General features: G+C 38.6%; 1 protein-coding gene across 1 annotated transcript in view; it reads left to right on the top strand.

Moving 5' to 3' along the window:
• kcnq1.1 (potassium voltage-gated channel, KQT-like subfamily, member 1.1) overlaps positions 1-11,310 on the top strand; it is a 42,008-nt gene extending 30,698 nt beyond the window's left edge. The window contains exons 12-16 of the mRNA XM_057833031.1: positions 4,078-4,153; positions 4,882-4,976; positions 5,784-5,830; positions 5,922-5,977; positions 8,974-11,310. Of these exons, the coding sequence (XP_057689014.1) occupies positions 4,078-4,153; positions 4,882-4,976; positions 5,784-5,830; positions 5,922-5,977; positions 8,974-9,153 (454 nt within the window). The 3' untranslated portion in view covers positions 9,154-11,310. The remainder of the gene's footprint in view (positions 1-4,077; positions 4,154-4,881; positions 4,977-5,783; positions 5,831-5,921; positions 5,978-8,973) is intronic.
• Positions 11,311-23,121: the final 11,811 nt, after the last annotated feature.

Below are 23,121 nucleotides of genomic sequence, written 5' to 3'. Positions count from 1 at the left end.
ACTAGGCGCTAACGCTAATGCACAGCTTCACCGCTACCGTAGCGCTCTGTCTCTCTCGCTCCGTGCTGACGTAGCGCCCTGTCTCGCTTGCTCTTGGATGACGTTATTGCTGCATGAATTCCGATTTGGGGGACTTGACAGTTCAGACCGCAGCCACATTCTGGAAAAATGTTGCCCAAATCGGATTTTGACCACATCCAAAAGTGACCTAGATCGGGGCTCGGTCCACTTTTATGCGACTTTTCCCGTTCAGACCGTGAAGTTAATGATGTCGAGCTGGAAAAACACAAAAAAAATCTGATTCGTGCATTAAGACTCGCAGTATGAACCTAGACTAAATGAGCAACGCATCAACAGCTTCACCTCATACCCTCATCTTCAAATCAAGAGCAGCTCCAACAACTATCATTGCATACGTGTTTGGCCGTGGTTGTATGTGGGCAATACTGTTTTATGAAATTGAAAACCTGTTAAAAAATTATGGATTGACTTCAGCTAGGGGCTGTCAAATTTATCACGTGAACGGGCGGTAATTAATTTTTTTAATTAATCACATTAAAATATTTGACAATTGCAATTACGCCATTTTAGCACATTGAGAACGAAAAGGCAGAGAAATGCGTGGACACAGGCGTTCATTGGACCGCAGCTTTTATTAGCTTACGCTTTGGCAGCCACTACTAACAGCCATGGTTGCCCAACTTCCCATCATGCATTTGGGCCGAGCAAGAGACGATCTTTTTCTTAACACGCTTAATTGAACATAACGTAGAACATATTGTATAACATTTGCAGCCACCACTGACAGTCATGGTTGTCCAACTTCCCATCGTGCATTTGGGGAAAGCAGGAGACATTCTTTTTCTTGACATGCCTAATTGAAGACAAGGCAGAACTTACTGTATACCATTTGCAGCCACCACTGACAGTCATGGCTGCCCAACTTCCCATCATGCATTTGGACGGAACAGTCGCTACAGTATCATTTAGTGAAAGCACAACAAAAATAATATTCCTATCTCTCAAAAAAATAATGTTCACAAAAAGAAAAGCGCTCAATGCAAAGAGAACTGGTACTTATGTACAGTATGTTGAATGTTTATGTCCGTGTTGTGTCTTGTCTTTCCATTCCAACAATAATTTACAGAAAAATATGGCATATTTTAGAGATGGTTTGAATTGCGATTCATTATGATTAATTAATTTTTAAGCTGTGATTAAATCGATATTAAAAAAATTAATCGTTTGACAGCCCTAACTTCAGCACAACATACATTACAGTACAGTACACAACAGTAAGTACATTTTTTTAAATAACAGTTGTTCTCAGTCGCTCTGGTATATTTCTCGAGTCATCCATGCAATTTGCGTAACAATTTGTGCATTTCACAAAACAAATAGTACACGTAACAAAGCACCATGGATTACTTGCAAAACCCAGTTCTTGGCTCAAAACCCTTAGTCCATCTGTGAAAATTAAATTTCTGTGTCAATGAACATGTCGGTGCTATCAGAATGATAGTCCTTGTGTCATTGTGTTTGAACAAGGCAGTCAAACTGCTTAGTCTTGTTGTCAGTATAACTATACTCTGGAGAGATTCTCTAATGCAAAAGGTGGCTCAAGTTTTGATGAAAATTATTGTCAATAACAAGGTTTGCCTTGGTGTGCGTGGGGGCGTAGATTGATTGCAAGAGAATGGACAAGACTTACCTTAGATTGTTACTGTTTATAACATTTGTTGACAGACCATGTCATTGCGATACAGAAGTGAAAATCACAGTACTATGAAGCACAAAGAAAAATAAATAAATATTTTAAAAAACTTAAGTACAATTGTGATTGAAATTGTTCTCCCAACATTTGCCTTCACTCTTCTACCAGCTATAGCGATTGTAAGGCCATGATTCAGATTATGGTCTACAAGTGTTGCTCTTATCTCATCAGGAACGAGCATATGTCCTCTTCCTCCTCTGCCTCACCTCCCAAGTCCTCTGCTATTCACCTCCTCTTCCTCTTCTCTCTGGCTGTTGACCCTGTCCAAATTATTGCCAAACATTGTTGTTTTGTGCTCTAGCCATACAAGATTTAGAAAATAGTGATGAAAATGTCAAGAAATATGCTTGACACATTATGACAACATGTTCAGATATTAAGCATGTATAGACTTATGCAATGAACTGATGTCGTGGGGGGTGAGACTATTCAATAGAGACCCGTGATAATACATTTTGAGCAATTCAAAATCAGCGACAGATAATGTAGGAAACATCAGAGAATTGTACAGACTCATTGCATGGATGTACCAATGCATTTGCTACTTGTTCAAAGAAACCAGAAACTGCTTTTTTGAAAGTTTCTTGATCTGCCAAAGAGACACAATGTTATGAACACTGAACGAGTAGTTTTGAGAATTTCAATTCTGGTCTGAGAAAAGCGACTGAGAAAAACTGTAAAACAGTAATACTTCTCTGAGCTGAAAATTTTTATGGTCATCTTATACAGTAGTGAACATTCATTCAATTCCATGTGTGTTCCTAATGGAGTATCTTGGAAAGCTATTTGGCGTCAACCATTAACTTGTATGATGTAGTCATTCTCAGAGTAACACTGTAAAATGACTGTCAATTAGGGAAAGTGGCACTTTTGGTGAGGTGGCAAAGCACTTCAACAATGAGAGACGGAATCCAATCAGAGCAAATAACTGTTAAGTAACTGCACTATAATGTAAGCGCTTACACTAATTTAAATAAATGAGCCTACAGTTTTGACCCTTGGGACTTCCTCTCTAAATTGTGGGGTAATGATGCAGAGCTGGAATAGCCTGCAACAGTGATGTGTGGAATGAAAGGATCGCTGATTTGTTGATTAAAAAATATGAAACAATCCATCCATCAATTTCCCTTATCTGAAAATATATAACTAATAGATGTTATAAGAGTATCGGATAAGGTTAAAAGTGATTGCAAAATTGAGCCTATTTGATCAATAATTGAAAAATGTGTCAAACACTTTAAGTTACAAATTCTAATAGTAATAAAACAATTCACTTTTGGTGTGAAGGCATTATCCAATCAATAGTTAATTCACCGGGGGGTTGTCAGAGGTGTGCAATGGATCGAGTGCTTTTATTACAATATTGACTGAAATGATTTTAATACTTGTCTTTTCATACAACATCATAATCTGGTTTTAAGAATGTATGCATTAATAAAGCTTGTTTAACATGTACATTTTAAAGCGTTCAGTCTTTCCATTGTACTGTATGCTTTTATTCTTAAATTCAAGCCTATTAAGCCTTCACTTGCCCACAGCAAAACAACAGTTGTAAGCATGGCTACAGCCTTATAATTCAATTCTCAATAACACATATTTATATCTGTGAGTGTCTCATTGTTCCTTATAAAGCCCAAGAGTTGGATTAGGATTTAGATGCTTTGTTCACAATGGCTAAATAATGAAAATGAAGAATAATGAAACTTTTTTTTTTCAATTCAGTCTACAACATTAGTATTTTAATATTATACGGATATTCAAAGGGACCGTGTTCTTGACCTAATCCTGTTGTTAGTTTGGAAGATGAATTATAGCAATTTCCAGATGAAGTCAAAAGGATCCCTCATTATAAAAAAAAAAAAAAAAAAAAGTCACAGACAATGCATTTAATTCCTCTTGCTGATTCATTTGTAGTTTTCAGTGTGATGTGCCCTGGTTGAAAGAAGTAGTTCATTATAGTAACTATGGCCAAATGTGAGGCAATCTCTCTGGGCCTTTTTTGTGAGGGTGTTAAAACACAGCCTAATCACAAAACATCTGCTCTATGCTTACAGCAGCTAAATCTGAAGATTTTTTTTTTTTTTTTGTAAATTCCTCCACACCTCTATTTCTATGTTTTTGTTTTGTTTTGTTTTGTTTTGCTGTCCATCCATTTACTTCTTGTGTAAAAAAAAAAAAAAAAAAAAAAAAAAAACGTATGTATATTTTTGAATTTCTTAAATTTATTAAGGAGGCCATGATTAATTGTTTTTATTCCAACACGAACAATTTCACATTATTTTATTCCGAACACCTTTTAACAGACTAACCCAGTCACACAGACGAGCCATTCATGTGATCCAGAAAATCCGCTTCTATGTGGCTAAGAGCAAGTTCCAGGTCAGTTTGTTATGTATTTGTCATAAAGAACATCTGCATTTATGAGTGAAGGGTGATTTCCTTTTACCTATGAGAGAAGTAGTGTATACCTTACAATATGATGTAAGAGAAGTCGTAGTTTCCAATATAGATGGGTGTAACTTTCAGTCTTTTAATTACCAAAAAAGCCATGTGAAAGGTTCAAAATGAATTTCATTCTATGTAAGTGGAAACGTCTTATTCTGTTAAGGTTTAATAATATTTCTGGTAGGGAAAATATCTTCCCCATATCTTTGTCTGTCTGTCTGTCTGTTTGTTTGTTTGTTTGTTTGCTTGTTTGTTTGCTTGTTTGATTGATTGTTGTGTTGTTGGTGTTGTTGTTTTTTTTTTATTTTTTATTTTTTTTTTTTTTTATGATGTATGTGTGGTTTGCGTAAAAGAGATAGGGGACTTGCTTATGACACAGCCAAACAGACAAACTCGGTTTTCCCTTGGAATTATGGCAAAGACTAAGTGTTGTTATCAATAACTTTTGTGTGTGCGTGTGTGTGTGTGTGGTTTTGTAGTGTTTTTTTTCTCCAACTTATACCAAATGGGCCATGAAAAAGACTAATCGAATTGTTATTTTTTATTTGGCTGACAACTATGAAATCATGTCTATGTATCCATAAGTTGTATACAAAAATAAACTGTCATTAGATTCTAATAAAACTGCATTGATCTGGTATGTTCTATGTTTTTCCTAATAGCAAGCTCGTAAACCATATGAAGTTCGTGACGTGATTGAGCAATACACTCAGGGCCACCTCAACCTGATGGTGCGCATCAAGGAACTGCAGAGAAGGTAACTATCAACCTTTATGCAGATGAGTGATATGCACAGCAAAGCAACAGGCCTTGACAAATAGTGGTTAATTTATGGTGAATTTACAACCATGCATTACTGTATTTTATTTATGAAAAAAAAAGGAATATATACGAATACATATATGTATGGATAGGCAGTATCTATGCTTATGTACAAGGGGTTGGACAAAATAATGGAAACACCTTTTCCTTTCCATTCCAAAGGAATGCTTAAAAAATCATTTATGGAGCAGCCGTAGCTAACTTGTCAAGATCGTCGCCATGGGGATTGAGTCAATGAGCATAATATTGTAGGCAAAAAACAAAAAGGTCAGCTTCATCAAGTTTGGGCAGACATTTAGATAATAACAGCAATAACAGACCATCTGCCCTAAACAATCACAGAATTTATATTACATTAACATGCTGCCACTTGCTTAAAAATGACCATAACCTACAATCTACAATCATGCAATTTAATCCAAATTACAGAAATTTACTTTTTTTTTTTTTTTTTAAATCAAAACACTCATGAATTAATCATGGTGTGATCATTTTGTGATTCAGTATTATACTGTTAAAATCAAATTAAAGTAATTGCACAGTAAAAAAAAAAAAAAAAAAAAAAAAAAAAATCCAAGAGGGATGCCAGGAATTACTCTTACTACTAGTACTACTTTTTTTTGTTGTTGTTGTTTTTTTTTTGTTTTTTTTTTTTTTTTTTTATTATAATGAATTTCTTAACAGGGTTCGCAGTATTGTCGTAATAAATTGTTGAATGTCTCATTATTTTTCATTCTTCCAGATTGGACCTGTCATTAGGGAAGATGCATTTATTCCAGACAGGAGGAGGTAATTATCACTTAGTTGTTCTATTAATTGTATGACCTTTTGGAGCAAGAATACGTGTACTTTTCTTCTGCTATTTTCTTCCCATTTTTAGCCAGAGATAAGGAAAACAGTTCTATTGGATCCCGCCTCAACAGAATGGAGGACAAGGTAGAGAGATCATTATATAGTTTCTAGCAGAATTTACATTTTCTTATATTTTTTAACTTTTCTTTATTAACTCATTGCCTGCCATGGAAGGTGATAGACTAAGCAGAACTGGTCCAAAAATGAAGTTTTTTAGATTGACCACACGGTAACTTTGATATATTACACAGAAAATAAGAAAACACATAAACAACCTTTCCCCTGTCCTAACTGCTTTAAAGTTACAGTAGTTCATAAATTAACTCTTTGGCTGCTATTAACGTTGATAGAGGACTCTTCGCACTCAAAAAAAATCGCACTTCCAGTCGAAATGGATCAGTGTCTCAGTCAAAACAGATTAGACATATATCGTTTTTAATGGGTGATTTTAATATAAATTGGGCTAAATACCACATTACATACTCTGAGAATACAATACACATACCTGAGCTGGCAGTGAATGAGTTAAGAGTTAGAATAAAAAAGGTCAAGTTTTTTCACTAACAAGCTCACTTTGAGAGTTTATTTTGATTTTTATTTTCAATGGTATCATTCATTTGAGACAGCAGGGTAGGTCACTGGTTAGCAAGATGTCTCACATTGCATATATTATATACATTATATATATATATAAACCGATTTTTGGTTTGGTTCATTATGGTACATGACGTCACCATTTTGTTTCGGTAATACTTTACTCTGATCGGTCGAATGATTTCGTCTGTGTTAAATTCTGCTTTGTTCACTCTTCATAAAGCACATAGATTTTTCATTTCTTAAACTCATTTGAGTCAACGTTTATTGCAGCTCCGCAACTCGGACCATAACAAACGTAAAACAACACAGACTTCCTGTGTCCGTCAACTATATCTGTCCCTCGGGAAACTCAAACCCAAATAACAATAGTTATTAGCTATTGTTACTGTTGTGTCGATAGCGATGAGCTCTCTTGGATTTCCGACTTACATTCTCACTTTCATTTTACCGTATCAATCCATGGAGGAAACATTTATTCATCATGATGAAACGAGCAAGTTATACAGCAGCCTTTAAAAGAAAAGTCACATCTGTTCTGTTTTCTCCTGGATTCTGGTAAGTTGAAGAAGTTATCAGATCATATTATTACCGTACATATTGTCAGTTTACGGTTATGTTTTGAACTACCAATGGGCTATGCTTGTGCTGTGTTTCACCAGTCAGTAAAATTACATTTCTGTATCTGTACACGAGCTCTGTTTTCCTGTATTCTTCTGTTTATTGGTGCTAAAATTAGGGTGCGTGTTATACACGGGTACAATAATTTTCCCTAGATTTTACAAGTAAATTTGGGGTGCGCGTTATACACGGGTGCGCCTTATATTCGGGAAATTACGGTATACAGTGTCACAAAAGTGAGTACACCCCTCGCATTTCTGCAGATATTTAAGTATATCTTTTCATGGGACGACACTTTGACACAATGAAAGGTAGTCTGTCTGCAGCTTATATTATAGAGTTAATTTATTTTCCCCTCAAAATAACTAATATAGCCATTAATATCTAAACCCCTGGCAACAAAAGTGAGTACACCCCTATGAAAAAACGTACATCCCTATATACAGTATATATGGCGGAAAACACAGACATGCCTAAAAAAGCAGTTTCTGCTCTTGCACTCCTCTTTAAAAGAAACTCCTGTATTTTAAGCTAAAACAACTGTTGTGTTTGATAGAATAATATGTCTATATGCTGCCATAGCAGATTCATGGCGCATTAAGCCCCCGAACTATTTTTAATTTGTCCATTTTACCCTGGAAACCCCCGTTTACAGACATCGCGCAACCGCTTTTGTTTCAACCCAGCCATAAAACGAAGGTAATTAATTATATTTATTATTCAAAATGTCTGTTGACCTTTTGAAATTTGGCCAAATTGGGGGTCTCAGAGCGGAACTTCAAGTGAGAGAGAGAGAGAGAGAGAGAGAGAGAGAGAGAGAGAGAGAGAGAGAGAGAGAGAGTGAGAGAGAGAGCAAGTTCCAGTCTCTGGCAACCATGTTTATCCTAACATACATATATTATTCCAATCCAAAACATTAATTAGATGTTAGAGCTTTAGTCAAAAACAAACAAAAACAGTGGAATATATATATAAGAATACAGTTATAGATGTCTCTTCAATGTGATCATCATTTGGGAAAATGCATTGGCAGTTGCTGCCATACCTGCCACAATTTGATGTCATAGCTACCTCACTGTCATTTTGAGTTGTTCTCGTCGACTACGACTCCCCCTGCCTTTCAAACCAAATCAGTACTGATTGGATCTTGCCTCTGGCAAACTTTTGAAGTTCTGACTGAAAAAAAAAAAAAAAATTCTCAATTTTATGTCGGTATGGTCTTGTTTTTGTAAAATGACATGTTGTTGACTATAATTATGAAGATATTTTTGTTTTGTCAACAAAATTGACTCTGAAGAAGATTTTGTTGTTTCAAAGGTGGAGGGCTGCAGCACCTAAACTTCTGTAACCAACATCCAGATTTAGGTGTTGGTGAGCAAGCCAACATTAGATCAGCTTCCAAGAAGGTTTTCATGATGAATAGAATAGAATAGAATAGAATAGAATAGAATAGAATAGAATAGAATAGAATAGAATAGAATAGAATAGAATAGAATAGAATAGGTTTTATTGTTGTTGTGACAAACACAATGCCTTCAACAATAAATAATAAGTAGTAAAAACAAATCATATAATGAAAATGTATAATAAATACTAATAGATAAATAGAACAATTTTAAAAATGAAATACAATGTTTATGAATAATGGGGCCAAGGCATGGAGGGACTTAAATCACTTGCAAAAGTTTCAAGACTGTCTAGAACATGATTTGAAGGTGGAAGTCATTTAGGGTAGGAATTGAATGCTTGTGAATGTCTTTGAAACTGATGGTGGAAAACTGGCAGTATAATGGAGCCTGTAGACTTCAGTCTTTATTTGCTGTATTTCCTAACCATGGCTTATATATTGGATTCACTTTTCATAGATCAATAACATGGATCAGATGCTGAACCGCATTGCAAGGTCTCTCAATGTTCTACCAGACCAGAGGGGTAACATTGAGGTCGAACATGAAGGTAGACTAAAGCCACAGCCTGACAATTCCAGCAATATCAACCCCAACATGGATGGCCCACCAACCTATGAGCAGCTGTCTGCAAAATAGGAGGACAGAATCTGATACAACTTCTTATGCTTTCTTTCTGTCTTTCTTTTTTTCGGTCTTTTTTTGTCTGATTTATCAACATTTTGTAACTCCAATATGAAGTATTAATCTGCATGTATCTTTAAACGGACCCAGGCTGTAGATCAGTGGTCTGTGCGCCCCACTGCCATTGTGGAGGCATGGGTTCAATTCCCACTTGTGGTTTGTGTCAGGAAGGGCATCAGGCGTAAAAGCGTGTGTTCCAAATCTGTCATGCAAATCGACCGTTTCGTTGCTGCGACCCCTTTACGAGAAAAGATGAGGGGGGGTTTCTCTATAGTATAAATGGATGCATATAGCCTATATACAGACTATGTATGAACATACATCTTCATTCATAATAAAGCATTGGTTAAATTATCTGGTGTGCCTTGGGTTCAATTCACCTATTTAAGGGTAGGTCCTTCTGTATCTGCACACTTCATTGACAGGGATACACTCATCAAGTCTTCTAACTTAGCCTTCATGTTGTGAATGAAGGAAGACATAGATATGGATGAAACACTGGACTTCGAGCATTTGAGGTGTCCTTTTTGTGAATTCCTCTTTCATTGTCTTACTGATCAAGTACTTTATGGTTTTAGTCAAAAACTTCCATCTTGACTTGAAATTGAATGCACCTACAAGAGCTTTGTAACTGTGGGCACAGTAGTTGGTTAATTGCTGTTAATTGTGTTGAACAGCCTACCAACAAAAATTAAATACCGTGGTACCTCAACATACGCTCGCTTGGACCAACGATCTTTTCGACATCCGACGTAAAATTTAACTCGCCATTTGTGTCTACATCCGCCGACATGCTCAAAAGGTGACAAGTATAATTATGATTACATTGCCAAAAAATCACTAGCTTTGTCAGGTTTTTAATCATTTATTTCAGAACTTGTGCAACACAACATGCCTACTGTCCGACGCAGGAAAACAAAGTGAAAGTAAAAAGTCCCTCTCTCACTCAAGACAGCCACGCGGTGCGTTCAGGTACACCACACGAAACACATCTGCCACATTAGAACTCGATTTGTTACATTGTTATAGGTATTATTATTATTATTATTATTACTATTATTATATTATTATTCCGATTTTTAATCATAATGTATTTGTTTTGCTCTGTGTAATTGCTATTTGCAATAGTACCAGGATTCAGTGTAGGTTTTCTCAGTGTGGAACGAATTAATGGAATTTTAATGTATTCTTATGGGAAAATCCTGCTCAACAAATGACCATTTCTACTTACAATTAAGGTCCTGGAACGAATTAACTTTGTATGTAGAGGTACTACTGCACCAAGATTAAATCATCCAAACTAGCAATAAATAAACCACAATAGGCCTCAATGGAAACATGCTTTTTAAACTCATTTTGACTGTAAAGATGTATAAATCTCTACAAATGTAAATAAAGAAATCAGTTGATACCAACCAACCATTTAAGAAAATATATCAGCTTTCCAAGACCTTCAGCTTTTAAGCTGAAAAGGAATTGATTCAGATTGTATCGGAAGTTTCAGAATTACTTCTGATTGCTCTCACTGTATCATCTACAAAAAATACCTGTTGAAAGATCATTCCCACCATAATAAGTCACAAAACAGAAAAGAACTGACCACGGAAGACTTTCTTCACTGGCAACAGACAGAGAGACTTTTGAAGCTGAGATAGGAAAAAGAATTGTTCCACAATGGAGTTCCATCAATTATCTTTCCCACTTATCTTCATAAGGGCTGTGGTGGTGGTGGTGGTGAAGAAGCCTAATCCTGCTGACTATGAGCAAGTGGTGCGGGTACCAACTAAACTGGTTGTAAGCCAATCAGAATGCACAAATTGACAAACAACCGTTTACACTCACATTCACATCTATGGACAAATCAGAACGTTCAGTTAACTTAGCGTGTATGTTTTTGGAATGTTGGAGGAAATTGTAGAATTGCGGAAAATGGTTTAAACCCTTGATCTCAGATCTGTGAGGCAGGGTGCTAACTATACAATGGACTCTTAAAAAGTAAACCAAAGACAATGGCGTGCTTTTACTTTTACCTAAATTGAGATCACACTAGAAAAAAAATAATTCACCCATACACAAATCCATCAATTTTATAGACTGCTTAAGGATGGTGGAGCCTATCCCAGATTTCAGGTAAGAGGCGAGAGCCTTGGACTGGTCAACGGCCGATCGCACACACATTAAAAAAAAAATTTTTTTTTAAAAAGAATCCAAAATTCAAAATAAAAACTAATTTTTTAAGTTGAAGTATGTTTTGCTATTGTTTTGCTCGATCGAATGCATTTAAATTATTTAAGCATCTTTTCATTATTTTTTTTTTTCAAAACCTAACACACCATTTTGGTAAATCATTAAATTAAAATTCATTATTTGCATTTCGGAGGTTTCTTTGTATACATTTTGTAATGCCTGCTATAAAATATGGCAAATACAACTCTGTTCAGCTGACAAATTTAAAATGACTAAAAACATCTGTACCTCACAAGCTATGACATACATTACCTCACCACACTGCTTTAAAGGTGCACTCTCAAAACAAGCCGCTTAGCTCTACATTGACGAGGCACATCTCTTTCACTCCGTCGATAAGAGGTCACAAGGTTTTCTTGGCCCTTTTTTCCCCTGCAACTTTTCATTCCTGCATTCCTGTTCCAGACTATTTTTGCAGGGATTTATCTCATCTTTTTTGAAAAGATCAAGGGAGGCAAATACGTAGGCGTGATCCTAAGAGAAAGACGGATGAAAATATTTTGTGTGATGTTTAAATCAAAGCACTCACAGATGTGTGGTACTTAATGTCATCATTATACCCCCTGCCACCATGATGTTTATGATGAAAAAAAAAAAGAAATAAGAAAAATCTGCAATAGAACCATTAACAAGACGAACTTGATGATTTTACACTCAGTCAGACTTGAAGAAAAAAAAGACTGGGATTTTACTCGCTTGGGCTGGGAGGGTCTGAGAATTGAGACTCAAGACTCAACTCGGGAGACAATGAATTGAGAATCGACTCGAGAGATAGTGACTCGAGACTCGAAAAGGCTTAAGACAAGCTGACAAGGAAAACTTTAAGCAGACGTACTGTGGCGCATAACAGTTCACACCTGTTGCCAGAGTTCCTTAAGGACCACCACCGTGGGTGCCTCGCTCTCAGGGACTGGAGTGTTACAATTCGCAGAGTAATCCATTTTGTTATTAAAAACATCAGACAGAAGAGAAGAACAAACAACAACAAGAAATATATTCAATGCCTTCACTATTAGTATAGAAGCACTATCATTGTCTAATTGTATTTCCGCTTGACACCATGTAGGGGGGGCTGATGACCGAGTAGAAAAAGGAGGGGGGCAGAATCAGAAAGAGATGTAATTAGATGGGGTGGAGTGTACACAAACGTGAGGTGTACAACCCAGCATTGTGTGAACCATTTGTAATTGTAAGTGTGTTGACATCCTATTTTATGCTGCCTGATCGCTAATCCTTGCATCGATAGTCTCTCTACTTGAGTGTGTCTAATTGCACCCAGCCATGCGTGATTCCCATCAGACGTGCAGACAAGTGGAAATGCTGCGCGGGGGCCGCCCCAGGGCCACGTCCCCTCCCTAGCCAGTCAGAAAGGATGAGCCAGCGTAGCTCGTCCCTCCTCCTGCAGCTCCAGCAACGGGGCCGCTGTCATCCCCCCGGGACCCAGGGTTGTTCCACAGACCCTCCGCGCCCCCATTAACTGAGCTTTAGGGAAGGGATGAGGGGATGCACCGCCACAAGCCCCCAACCGACCGACATACTGCGGGACCCCCACGGCCCACTAGACCCGCGGCAGGACAGGGTCCCCCACCAACATCCATTCTGATACAAAACGCAGAAAACCCAAATGCAAGACGTGCGACTGCACAATCAATAACCAAAAAGTCATCACGACAAACTTGAACTTAATGCTCAACGCAGTTACTATTTAGTTCAACCTGCACACTAGCTAACAGCTAATGTTACATAGTACACTCCTAGGAGTGCTCTACAAATAAAATGTATTATTATTGTAATGTATAGTAGGCTGATCAAATCATCCTCTTATTCTTATTTTCAAATGTGTATGCATGAATGTTTGCCTTGAGTAGACAAAAATTTGGGTGTACTTGATGAAAGGTGTCAAGTTGCATTTGCAACTGATAACTGATGCAAGTGATATTTGCCTTACTTTATACTCCTAACGGAGCTGCTTTAATGTTTTTGTTCCCAGACTAACAGAACATGTTACAGGTATGAATTACTTTCTGCTTGTGATATCTTTGGCTCAGACATCTCATACCATCAAGGATACAGTGCTGCTCAAAAGTTTGGGAACCCCCTCAACATTTTGGAATTTTCTATTATTTCAACCTGATTTCCTAATCAATCAATTCAGTAGTTTTTTTTTGTTTTTTTAACAGTTGTGTTGTCGAGACTAAATTAAAAAGAGTTTTCATCAACTGATGTAGGTGCAAAATTGAACTGTTTGGTCACAACCAAAACCGCCATGTCTGGCGAAAAGTCAACACTGCATACCACCAAAAGAACCTTCTCCCAACAGTGAAGCATGGAGGTGGGAATGTCAAGATCTGGGCTTGCTTTTCATCCTCAGGACCTGGACAACTCCACATAGTCCAGGGAATCATGAATTCTGAGGAATATTGTCAAATCCTAGAACATAACCTGACGCCATCTGTTTTGAAGTTAAAGCTTGGCAGAAGGTGGATCATGCAACATGATAATGATCCAAAGCATTCCAGCAATACAACCAAGGAATGGCTGAAAAAGAAGAAGATTCGTGTTCTGGACTGGCCCAGTCAAAGTCCTGACCTAAATCCCATTGAAATGCTGTGGCGGGACCTGAAGCGAGCAGTTCATGCCAGACGCCCATCAAACCTCTCTCAACTGACTGCGTTCTGCAAGGAAGAATGGGCAAAAATCCCCCAAAGTAGATGTGAGAGGCTGATTAGTCACTACAGAAACCGTTTGGTTGAGGTAATCTCTGCAAAAGGAGGCGCAATATCCTATTAACTGAAGGGGTTCACATACTTTTGCACACATGATATCTGAGTTTTTCTTAAATCAACCACTTTTGTTAAATAAAGAATGACAATATAACTATTTCTTTTGTTTCAGTCCATTATTTGGAATGTCAGTATTGTGGATTTGGGTATAACTTAACATTTAATAAGGTTATTTTAGTTTTTTTTACAAAAAATCTGACCATCGCTGTGGGGTTCACAAACTTTCGAGCAGCACTGTATTTACACTCTATGTGACTGCATCCCCATTTTTTCGACTGCACGTTTGCATCCATCACCATACAAGATGACACAAGTATATCAAAACCATTACACAGGAATACCCAGATCCCAACCATGCAGATAATGCATCATCAACATCGTACCATCATTTGCATGTCATCATAGCAATTTGAGTAAATACTTTCCATTAAGTGCCAATGCCTTCAGGTACTAAAATGATCCAATGACCATTTGTTACATCCAACTTGACTTTAATGTTCTTGTGCAAAGCACAATATTGCTTTTCAGATGTGTCCAGACTGTGCAAAATACTTCTTTTGTTGCAAACGGCGAATTTTGTTCTTCGAGGGAGCCCAAGTCGCCGGGATTCTCTTAGGTTCACTAAAATGAAGCCTAATGAGCTGTAGCACTAGGATGAATATTTGACTTCAGCATTTACACCTCACACAAGAATGTCTTATTATAAATGTTGATGCTGCTTTTGCATGGATAAGGTTCATTAGAGTTATTGTACTTAATTCAGTACTCATGACTGTATTGTTTCAACCACAGTGATTAAAGATTTTGATGCCCATATTTTGCTCGGGCACCAGACATGATAAATTTTATCCAATTCTTCAAAGTATTGATAGCAAGTTTGCTTTCAAGAAGATCGTTGTACTTATGACTCAGGTATACAAGATGACAAATGTGACAACGCGTGCTGCCTGTCCTATGGCCTAGCAGCTTTGATAGATTTAGCTGTGTAAGGGCGCAGAATCATTGATGACTTGATCATTTGTATTCCGATTATTGCATTCATTATTTGTGACCTATTTATTGGTTTACGTATAAATTAAGGCATTAGCTGCATGTTGGAAAAGTTGAGTGGCTTTTTTTAGCTAGGCAGTAACATTTTAGTTACATGTACTCCGTTACATTTAATTGAGAGAGATAAGATGAAAAGCTCGGTCATCAGGGAGATGCTCGGAGAAGATCCGCTGGTTGTCGGCATCGAGAGAAACCAGATAAGGTGGGTCGGGCATCTGATTAGGATGCCTCTGGGGCGCCTACCTGGTGAGGTGTTCCGGGCACGTCCCATAGGGAGGAGGCCACATAACTGACCCAAGACATGCTGGGGAAAGCACTGGCCTGTGAACTTTTTTGTGATCCTCAAAAAGAGCTGGATGAAGTGGCTAGGGAGAGGGAAGTCTGGGATTCCCTGCTGAAGCTTCTGCCCCCGCGACCCGACCATGGATAAGAGAGAGAGAGGATGGACGGATGGATGGACATATAATTGAGTTTTGAGAAAAATGTACAGTTGTGTGCTGTTGTATGTATAGTTGTTTACCACGTCATACATTTTACTTTTACTTGGGTAGATTTGTGAAGAAGAAAATCCTCTTACTCCGCTACTTTGGGCTACACTAGAGTCATTACCTATGTAAAATGAAGAGGAAAAATGTATTATAATTGACTTTATTTTTTCCAGACAGTGGCTCTACCAGTTTCACCAATGAAATGTCACAACAATATTTCCATGACTTCATCATACCAATCAGATGTAACAATACAGTCACATGACCACACTCAAACTTTAAGTCGGAAGATCCAGTGGCAGACTTGGCAATTTTGGGGCCTAAGGCGAACATATCCAGGGGTCCTCTTTATGGGTCAGGGGTTAAAATGGTGTGGAGGAAATATGGTCCGGTACACTAGAGCTTTCCTAAACGACAAAATTTCTCCTGATTAGTCAGCCGACTAGTTTTACGATTAGTCGACTAATCTAATAATTTTCTTTTTTTTTTTTTTTTTGTACTAATTTAGCAATGAAATTTTTGTTGACGCTTATTCATTCACTAAACCATTTTGGAACACTTAAATTCTTTATTAAAGTAAATAATCATGTAAATAACAATAATTAATCGCAAATAAACAATGAGGTTAAATGCTGATAGCATTTACTAGTGCAAAAGAATGGAAAGTAAACAGATTCAGAATACTGACTTTGCCTTTCCAACATTATTCAAAACAATTCTTAAGAAAGAATTCCAGCATTATTATTATAGTATACTACTATATGTAAAAGTAGTATAAAAATTATAATGATTACTCATTGCCAATCATATTTGTCATAAAGAGTGTCATTTGAAAGCTAAGTGTAGAATCTGTATTCTGTAGTATTTACTCAACATATTATAATATTAATTCTGAAATATGTGGGATTAACTCCAGAAATCGTGATTTATATGACGAACATGACGTGCTTTTATTTTTAAATGTTCACCGGAGGTACATTCGCTAAACCGCTAACCGAAAGCTTTACACTCCGTAAAAAACATTCTTCGTTATTGCTTGCGGTGTCACTAATAGATTTTTTTTTTTTTTTCTCAATAGCAGATGCTGTTAACCAGCTCTTGAGTGCTATTGTATGACTGATTGGAACTGTACTGCATTGTTTCGCCACAGGGTGTGCTGTCGTGTATTTTATGTTCGGTGTGAAGAAGATAGTTAAAAGAGGCATTAGCGGCCTGTTCTCAACTTCTCCCTCACTGCACTTTCGCTTTCATGGAAAGCACGGTCGCTCATGTGTTCGAAATAAACGATAGCCGACGTGCAAAGCAGCAATTGAGCTGTAAAAATAGCGAGCTTAGTGGCGTGAAAAACGCGGGAGAGCTAAGTGAAGCTAACGAACTGCTAAGCGGAGCAATGCGATGCTAAACAGAGCTAAGTAAAGCTAAACGGCGCTAAATGAAGCTAAGCGACTGATAGTGCGTGTGTGGGGGGGGTAATATAAATGCAGCATTCAAATGGCTTTCTTTTTTGTTTTGTTAATTGTTTGTTTGGTATGCTGACATAATTATACATGACGAATAGTTGGGGGTGCTGCCGGCTCCGGTGGCCCAAGCTGGTTGGGGGGCCCCCTACTGGTGGGGGGCCTAAGGCGATCGCCTACTTCGCCTGAATAGTAGATCCGCCTATGGGAAGACCTACGATTACGCCGGCCTGTTCAATCATGTGATGTCTTTAAAGTGCCGTAAAATTTTAACCATTTGACATATAGTAGGTCATCAACATGATTCAAAAGTGTGGTTTTATATGGCACCAATGGTCCACAGAAAACCAGAGGTGTGATTTTTTTTTTTTATTTCATGGTTGGAAAGGTTTATGTACACTTATAATATTGTTCTACACTGAATTTGATGATTTTGTGTCTAATTGCCGGCCTAATGGTCATGTAATAGGTTATAGTACAGAATTATATTAAAAGTTCATATAGAAGACGTGCTGAGAATAAACTATACCATTATTTTAAAAATCTGACATTGTAAGTAGTTACTCACAATGTTACTCATTCATTGAGTATTCTTTTCACCGAATAATATTTAACTTGTACTTGGGTAAATTTTTTATGAATTCTTTTACTTTTGTAATGTTATTTTGAAGCATTGCTACTCTTACTTGAGTCATTTTTTTGGCTACTCTACCCACCTCTTGTAGCTTGCAGTTTGATCTAGATTATGGTTTGGGTACATTACATTATATGTGTCCTTCCCTCTCCTTTCAGAATGTTTAGTTGCATTGAGGTATCTCCTTCACAAATGTACATCATTTTGTTGATAGAGGAGATCCCTTTGTAGCTGTGAGATTGCAGTGGTGTGCATAGAGGGAACTATGTAAAACAACCTGGTTGTTAAGCAAGAGACCTTTGGCCAGCAGATGGTGACCTTCTCTTCAATGGTCATTCATGGGGTGTCCAGACATTCCTTAATACAAGTGTCCATGTGGAGAACAGACCTGAGTGACCATCTGCCCCTGGTATCCAAAACAATGAGCCACGTGTTGTGTAGATATGTCTGAGGGATGCAAACTTGGAAATTGGTGCCATTTTGCGTTTTTGAGGCAGGAAATCCATCTTCAGTATATTTATCATATAAAAAATGTATATCAACAATAATTGTCAAAAAAAAAAAAAAACTATTTTTGACATGCTTTCTATTTATAATAATTATAATAATGCTAATATTTACATCCATCATAACTTTTCATTTCAACGTTTCACTTGTTTTCAGGATAAATGTTCACAAAACGCATCGCAAATGTTTATCAACTGATATGGCAATTTCTCATTATCTAAACGATTGAGAAGGGCATTAAATGCTGGTGATGAACTGCACAGGTTGCAGAATATTGTATATACAGCATTTAAGAGGATTTAATTAAGATGGTGGGTGAGTAAGAGCCTGTAAACCTTTGGGACTCCTGTGAAACTGATTCTACATCAAACAAAGTGCATTTCTCTTCAGTGAATCCATTCATTTATTAAAATTTACTATCTGCCATCATTACAATTGAAATATAACCACTCTAAATATGTTTCACTGTATAACCACTGAGACAAAGACAGACAGGTAAAGATCATGGTAGGTTTTGTGCAGGTTCCCTCCTAGTGTATTTCTGTGATTGCCCATTGATTTCACCTGTTGTACCTGCTCCTAGTGTATCTGACAATCTGCATCCTTCTGTGTCACCCATCTGTTCCTCGTTGTCTCGTTACCCCTCGTCTCTGTGGGTATATAAGCTCCCAGTTTCTTTTCACTCCTTGTTACGTCATTATCAATGTCAAAGTCGATGTCCTGTCCAAGCCCTCGTGTACTAGTCCCTCAGATAAAGTAAGTTTTGTTTGAACATTGCCTTTTTGATCCCCAGTGCTTTTGGTTGTACTTTGTGTTTTTGTTAGTTATTAATAAAACGATTTTTGAGTTCACTGCCACCTGCCTTGCCGCGTTTTTTTTTTCCCTGCATTTGGGTCCACACTACCAGCCTGCCCGTGTTTCCCTGACAGATCAACCAAAACAGAGATTAAGTGTTAGATTTATGTGGGCACCTATCAGTGACAGTAGAGTATTTGCATGTCAAAGGGACCAAAGTCAAATGAGGGAAGTTGATAAAAGACCTGGGGGGTTTGAGAAACTACATAAGCTTTGTCCAGCTCTCTGGCCAGATAGCCTTTTGGAGTCTCTCGAGCTGAAAACCCAACACTTTGGGAGTGTGCTTGTTTCAATGGACCATTGCCTTTTTAATATACTATTAAAAGTTAACACTGCAAGGGTTTGGAATGGTTGCTGCCTGAACATTTCAACAGAAAATTGTTCAATCTTTTGGGTCATTTGTGTACAACCCCCAAATCCCCCACCCGAATCATATATTGTTTTTTGCATTTTTGTCATTGTGTATTTGTTGTTTTCTGTAGCTTTGGTCAGACCGTCATGGCCCCTGCCAACTCCCTATGCACTTGGCTCCTTGGCCCCTCCCACAGGTGGTGAGCCCATGGGAAGGGGGACCCACGTTGCCTTTTCAGGCTATGCCCAGCCGGGCCCCATGGGTACAGGCCCGGCCACCAGACACTGGCCTTTGAGCCCCACCTCCAGATCTGGCTTCAGAGGGGGGCCCCGGTAACCCGCGTCTGGTCCATCCTCGGGCATCTTGTTCGCATGCCTCCTGGACACCTCCCTGGAGGGGCCCTGAGGACAACTCAGGACACGCTGAAGAGACAATGTCTCTCTGCTTCCCTGGGAATGCCTTGGGATCCCACCGGAGGAGCTGGTTGAAGTGGCTGGAGAGAGGGAAGTCTGGGCTTCCCTGCTACAGCTGCTGCCCCTGCAACCCGACCCCGGATTAAGCAGTAGATGATGGATGGATGGAGGGTTTTTTTTATTTTTGTGGAGTGTGTTCAGTATTTTGGCAATGTCTTTAGTTCAAGGAAATGATTGGCTTATGTTGCATGCACTTGCTTGGATTTAAGGATTATTCCTCATAAAACAATCCACATTACCGTGCACCGAGTCTGTGGCGGGGAATGTCACTGCTATTTGATGTTTGCAAGCCGTGGGGTACTTGTTGGTTTTGCAGCATTTATTACAACTGACCGGTGTGCTTGCTTTGCTTTGAAATGAACACCTTGGACTCGTTCATGTAGCGATGGCTGGCATAGCTGACGAGGAGCAATGAGGTGTGCCAGCGTGGTTTATGGAGTTGGAAATTTGGAGAAGAAGGGGGGTCAGAGATTGAGTAGTGGAGCAGATTTAGATGAGCCTGGGGAATTCTAATCATTATATCTGTATGTGTATTGTCACTCAAAAGGACCCTGCATTTTGTTTATGTAACCTCCTCTTTGTAACCAGTGCGCAAAATAATCAGAAGCAGGGGTCGCGTTAACCGAATATTTTCCGTCGTTGACCGGTTTTTTAAAACGGTGACGGAAAAAACTGAAGTCCGTCCGTCATTTTGACAGGTTGCAATTCACACCCCAGACCACAGGGCGGCATATTAATTAGCTATTGTCTCTCTTAATGCATGACGTCGTTGGCTATTCTGTCAGAATATTGTAGCGTCACCGTGGTCTGGCGGCAGCGCCGTGATTGACACATCAACGCGAGGTTCTTATTGGTGCACCCGGTGTGCCAGCGCGTCATCCAATTGGTGGACTAGATTGCCGCCTGTGTTTCCGAGGTACTTCCGGTTTACTTCCTTATGTCTTCCTTCCCCTTCCGTTTCCGCCTGTTTACCGTTGAAGTCAATGGCGGTGGAATCGAAGTTGGAAGGTCTTTATACAAGATCCCGGGAATGTTATTTTGATGTAGGCGGGTGGAGAACCAAGCCAAGGCCTCCATGCTTCGTACCATGTCGATTTCCAAACCATGGGTGCTCGTACTCGTCATACAGGTGGGAGGGAAGGAGATGTACAAAACTGACAGCTCCTGCAGTCATGCCCCCGCTGTTATGGAAGGTAATGTGCTCTAAAAATACGAAACCTAAAATCTGGCGCATGAAACGACTTGTTGCCTTTGCTATTGATATTACGATGATGATTGTAATCACGAAGTTTAATCATTTTTACAACAACTAGCTTCTGCTACTGCTGCTAGCCGCCTGTTGCTAATCGTGTTTGAATGCACCGCATAAATCCAAGTGTTACAAGTTTTTATTCGTTTGTTTACAGCTGGGAAATGCTGTTATAAAAGGGAAGACAACTTGACTTGTACGTTGATGGACATATATCGAACATATATCGTTTGCGTTCCACAATGATGATGACAGCTCGACTCCCGGGAGAGGCCGAGAGAGAGGACGGAATTGTGACAGACGGTGGTTCGCCGAGATCGCCGTGATCCAACTACGAACTTGTGAACGGTAGCATCTTTAAATATATGCTATTGGAGCTGGAATTACCGAGGACGGGAAAAAAGCACATCTAAATGCCGCCGAGGGCCTCCGTGATGTCGCTATTTGTTCACGAGGCTCCGGAGCTCTGCGGCCTGATATCACATTCTCGTATGCTATTTTTGCAATACTTTTATAAATGTGATTTATTGACCTGTTTTGGAGTGCACCAATCGTTTTAAATAAAACAAGAAATTGAATCATGTCTAAATGTTTTATTGCGATCAATGCCTGCAATAAAAAAAAAGAATGACATACTATTTGTGTTTACATCATATGTACATAACCTTGTAGCATTTCCTTGTAACAAAACAATCCATGTCAGCCCTTCTGCAGTCGGCAAATGTAATATAACTTGTAATTTCACCACATTTTGGTCACTAATGGCCGTAGTATCAATCCATTCCTCACATTAACACAGGCTGACCGTTGTTAATAATTTTGTCCACGAATGATCAACGAAGTGACACGAACTGCCATCTAATCTCATCTACGTGTCATCTAGGTCGTGCTGAATCAATTTTTGAAGATTCCATGGGTTGCTCTGGCTTGATTTCGTAGTTTTATCGTCGTCAATACACTGCTACTCGACCGGACCGGAAGTGCGAAGCAGACATTTTCCAAGATGGCGGCGCCCATATTTCGCTCAGGAAACTTGTCTATAGACCCCAATCACATGACGTCACAACTCCGCGCCCTGACTGCAGCAGCCATATTGTCCGTCAGCTCGTCGTGTTTACACATTACCGCTACGTACATGCCTCCTATTACGGCGTGTTTTTCTGCTCGTTAACATTAATAATCAAAAATGCGAAGGCGTGTGTTGCGGTTGGTTGCAGTTACAGAGAAGATAGACGGAGAGACTTGAAGTTCTACCGTATTCTGAGAGACCCCAAGAGGAGAGCGAGATGGACTGCTGTAATTCGACAAGAAATCTGGGCACCAAACGATCCACAGACTATGTAGTAGTCATTTTATATCTGGTAAGATGCATTTAATATATATTTAGAAGATTTTGGGCTGACAACCACAATTAAGATCATTGTGTGACGTTGGTGATTGGGGTCTATATAGTTGCCTCTTTTTCTTTGGGAGTGGAGTTGTTTTGTTGGTGTTGGCGGTAAGCAGAGTAAAAAGAGGGAGAAAAATACAACTTCCGTGTCTAATTTTTCGCCGCCAAGCAAGCGTTACAATATTAATTAAAAATGAATGAAAACTAAATACTATTGAATATGTCATCATTATCATTTTAAAAATTTAAGTGACTGCTAAAAATAGATTATGACTGGATTTTTATGACCCTGTCAGTCAAAATGACAGACAACGAAAATGTCTAGCGCAACCTCTGCAGAAGATTCCAATTCGACTAGGGAGCTAAGTATTGTACTGTAACCATGAATGAATAGCTCAGATAATGCAGTTTGCAATTATTTTTTACTTCGTGCTACAA

This window comes from Corythoichthys intestinalis, chromosome 1 (assembly GCF_030265065.1).
Source record: "Corythoichthys intestinalis isolate RoL2023-P3 chromosome 1, ASM3026506v1, whole genome shotgun sequence".
NCBI classification, from domain to species: Eukaryota; Metazoa; Chordata; class Actinopteri; order Syngnathiformes; family Syngnathidae; genus Corythoichthys; species Corythoichthys intestinalis.
This window is presented reverse-complemented; position numbering and strand designations above follow the sequence as displayed.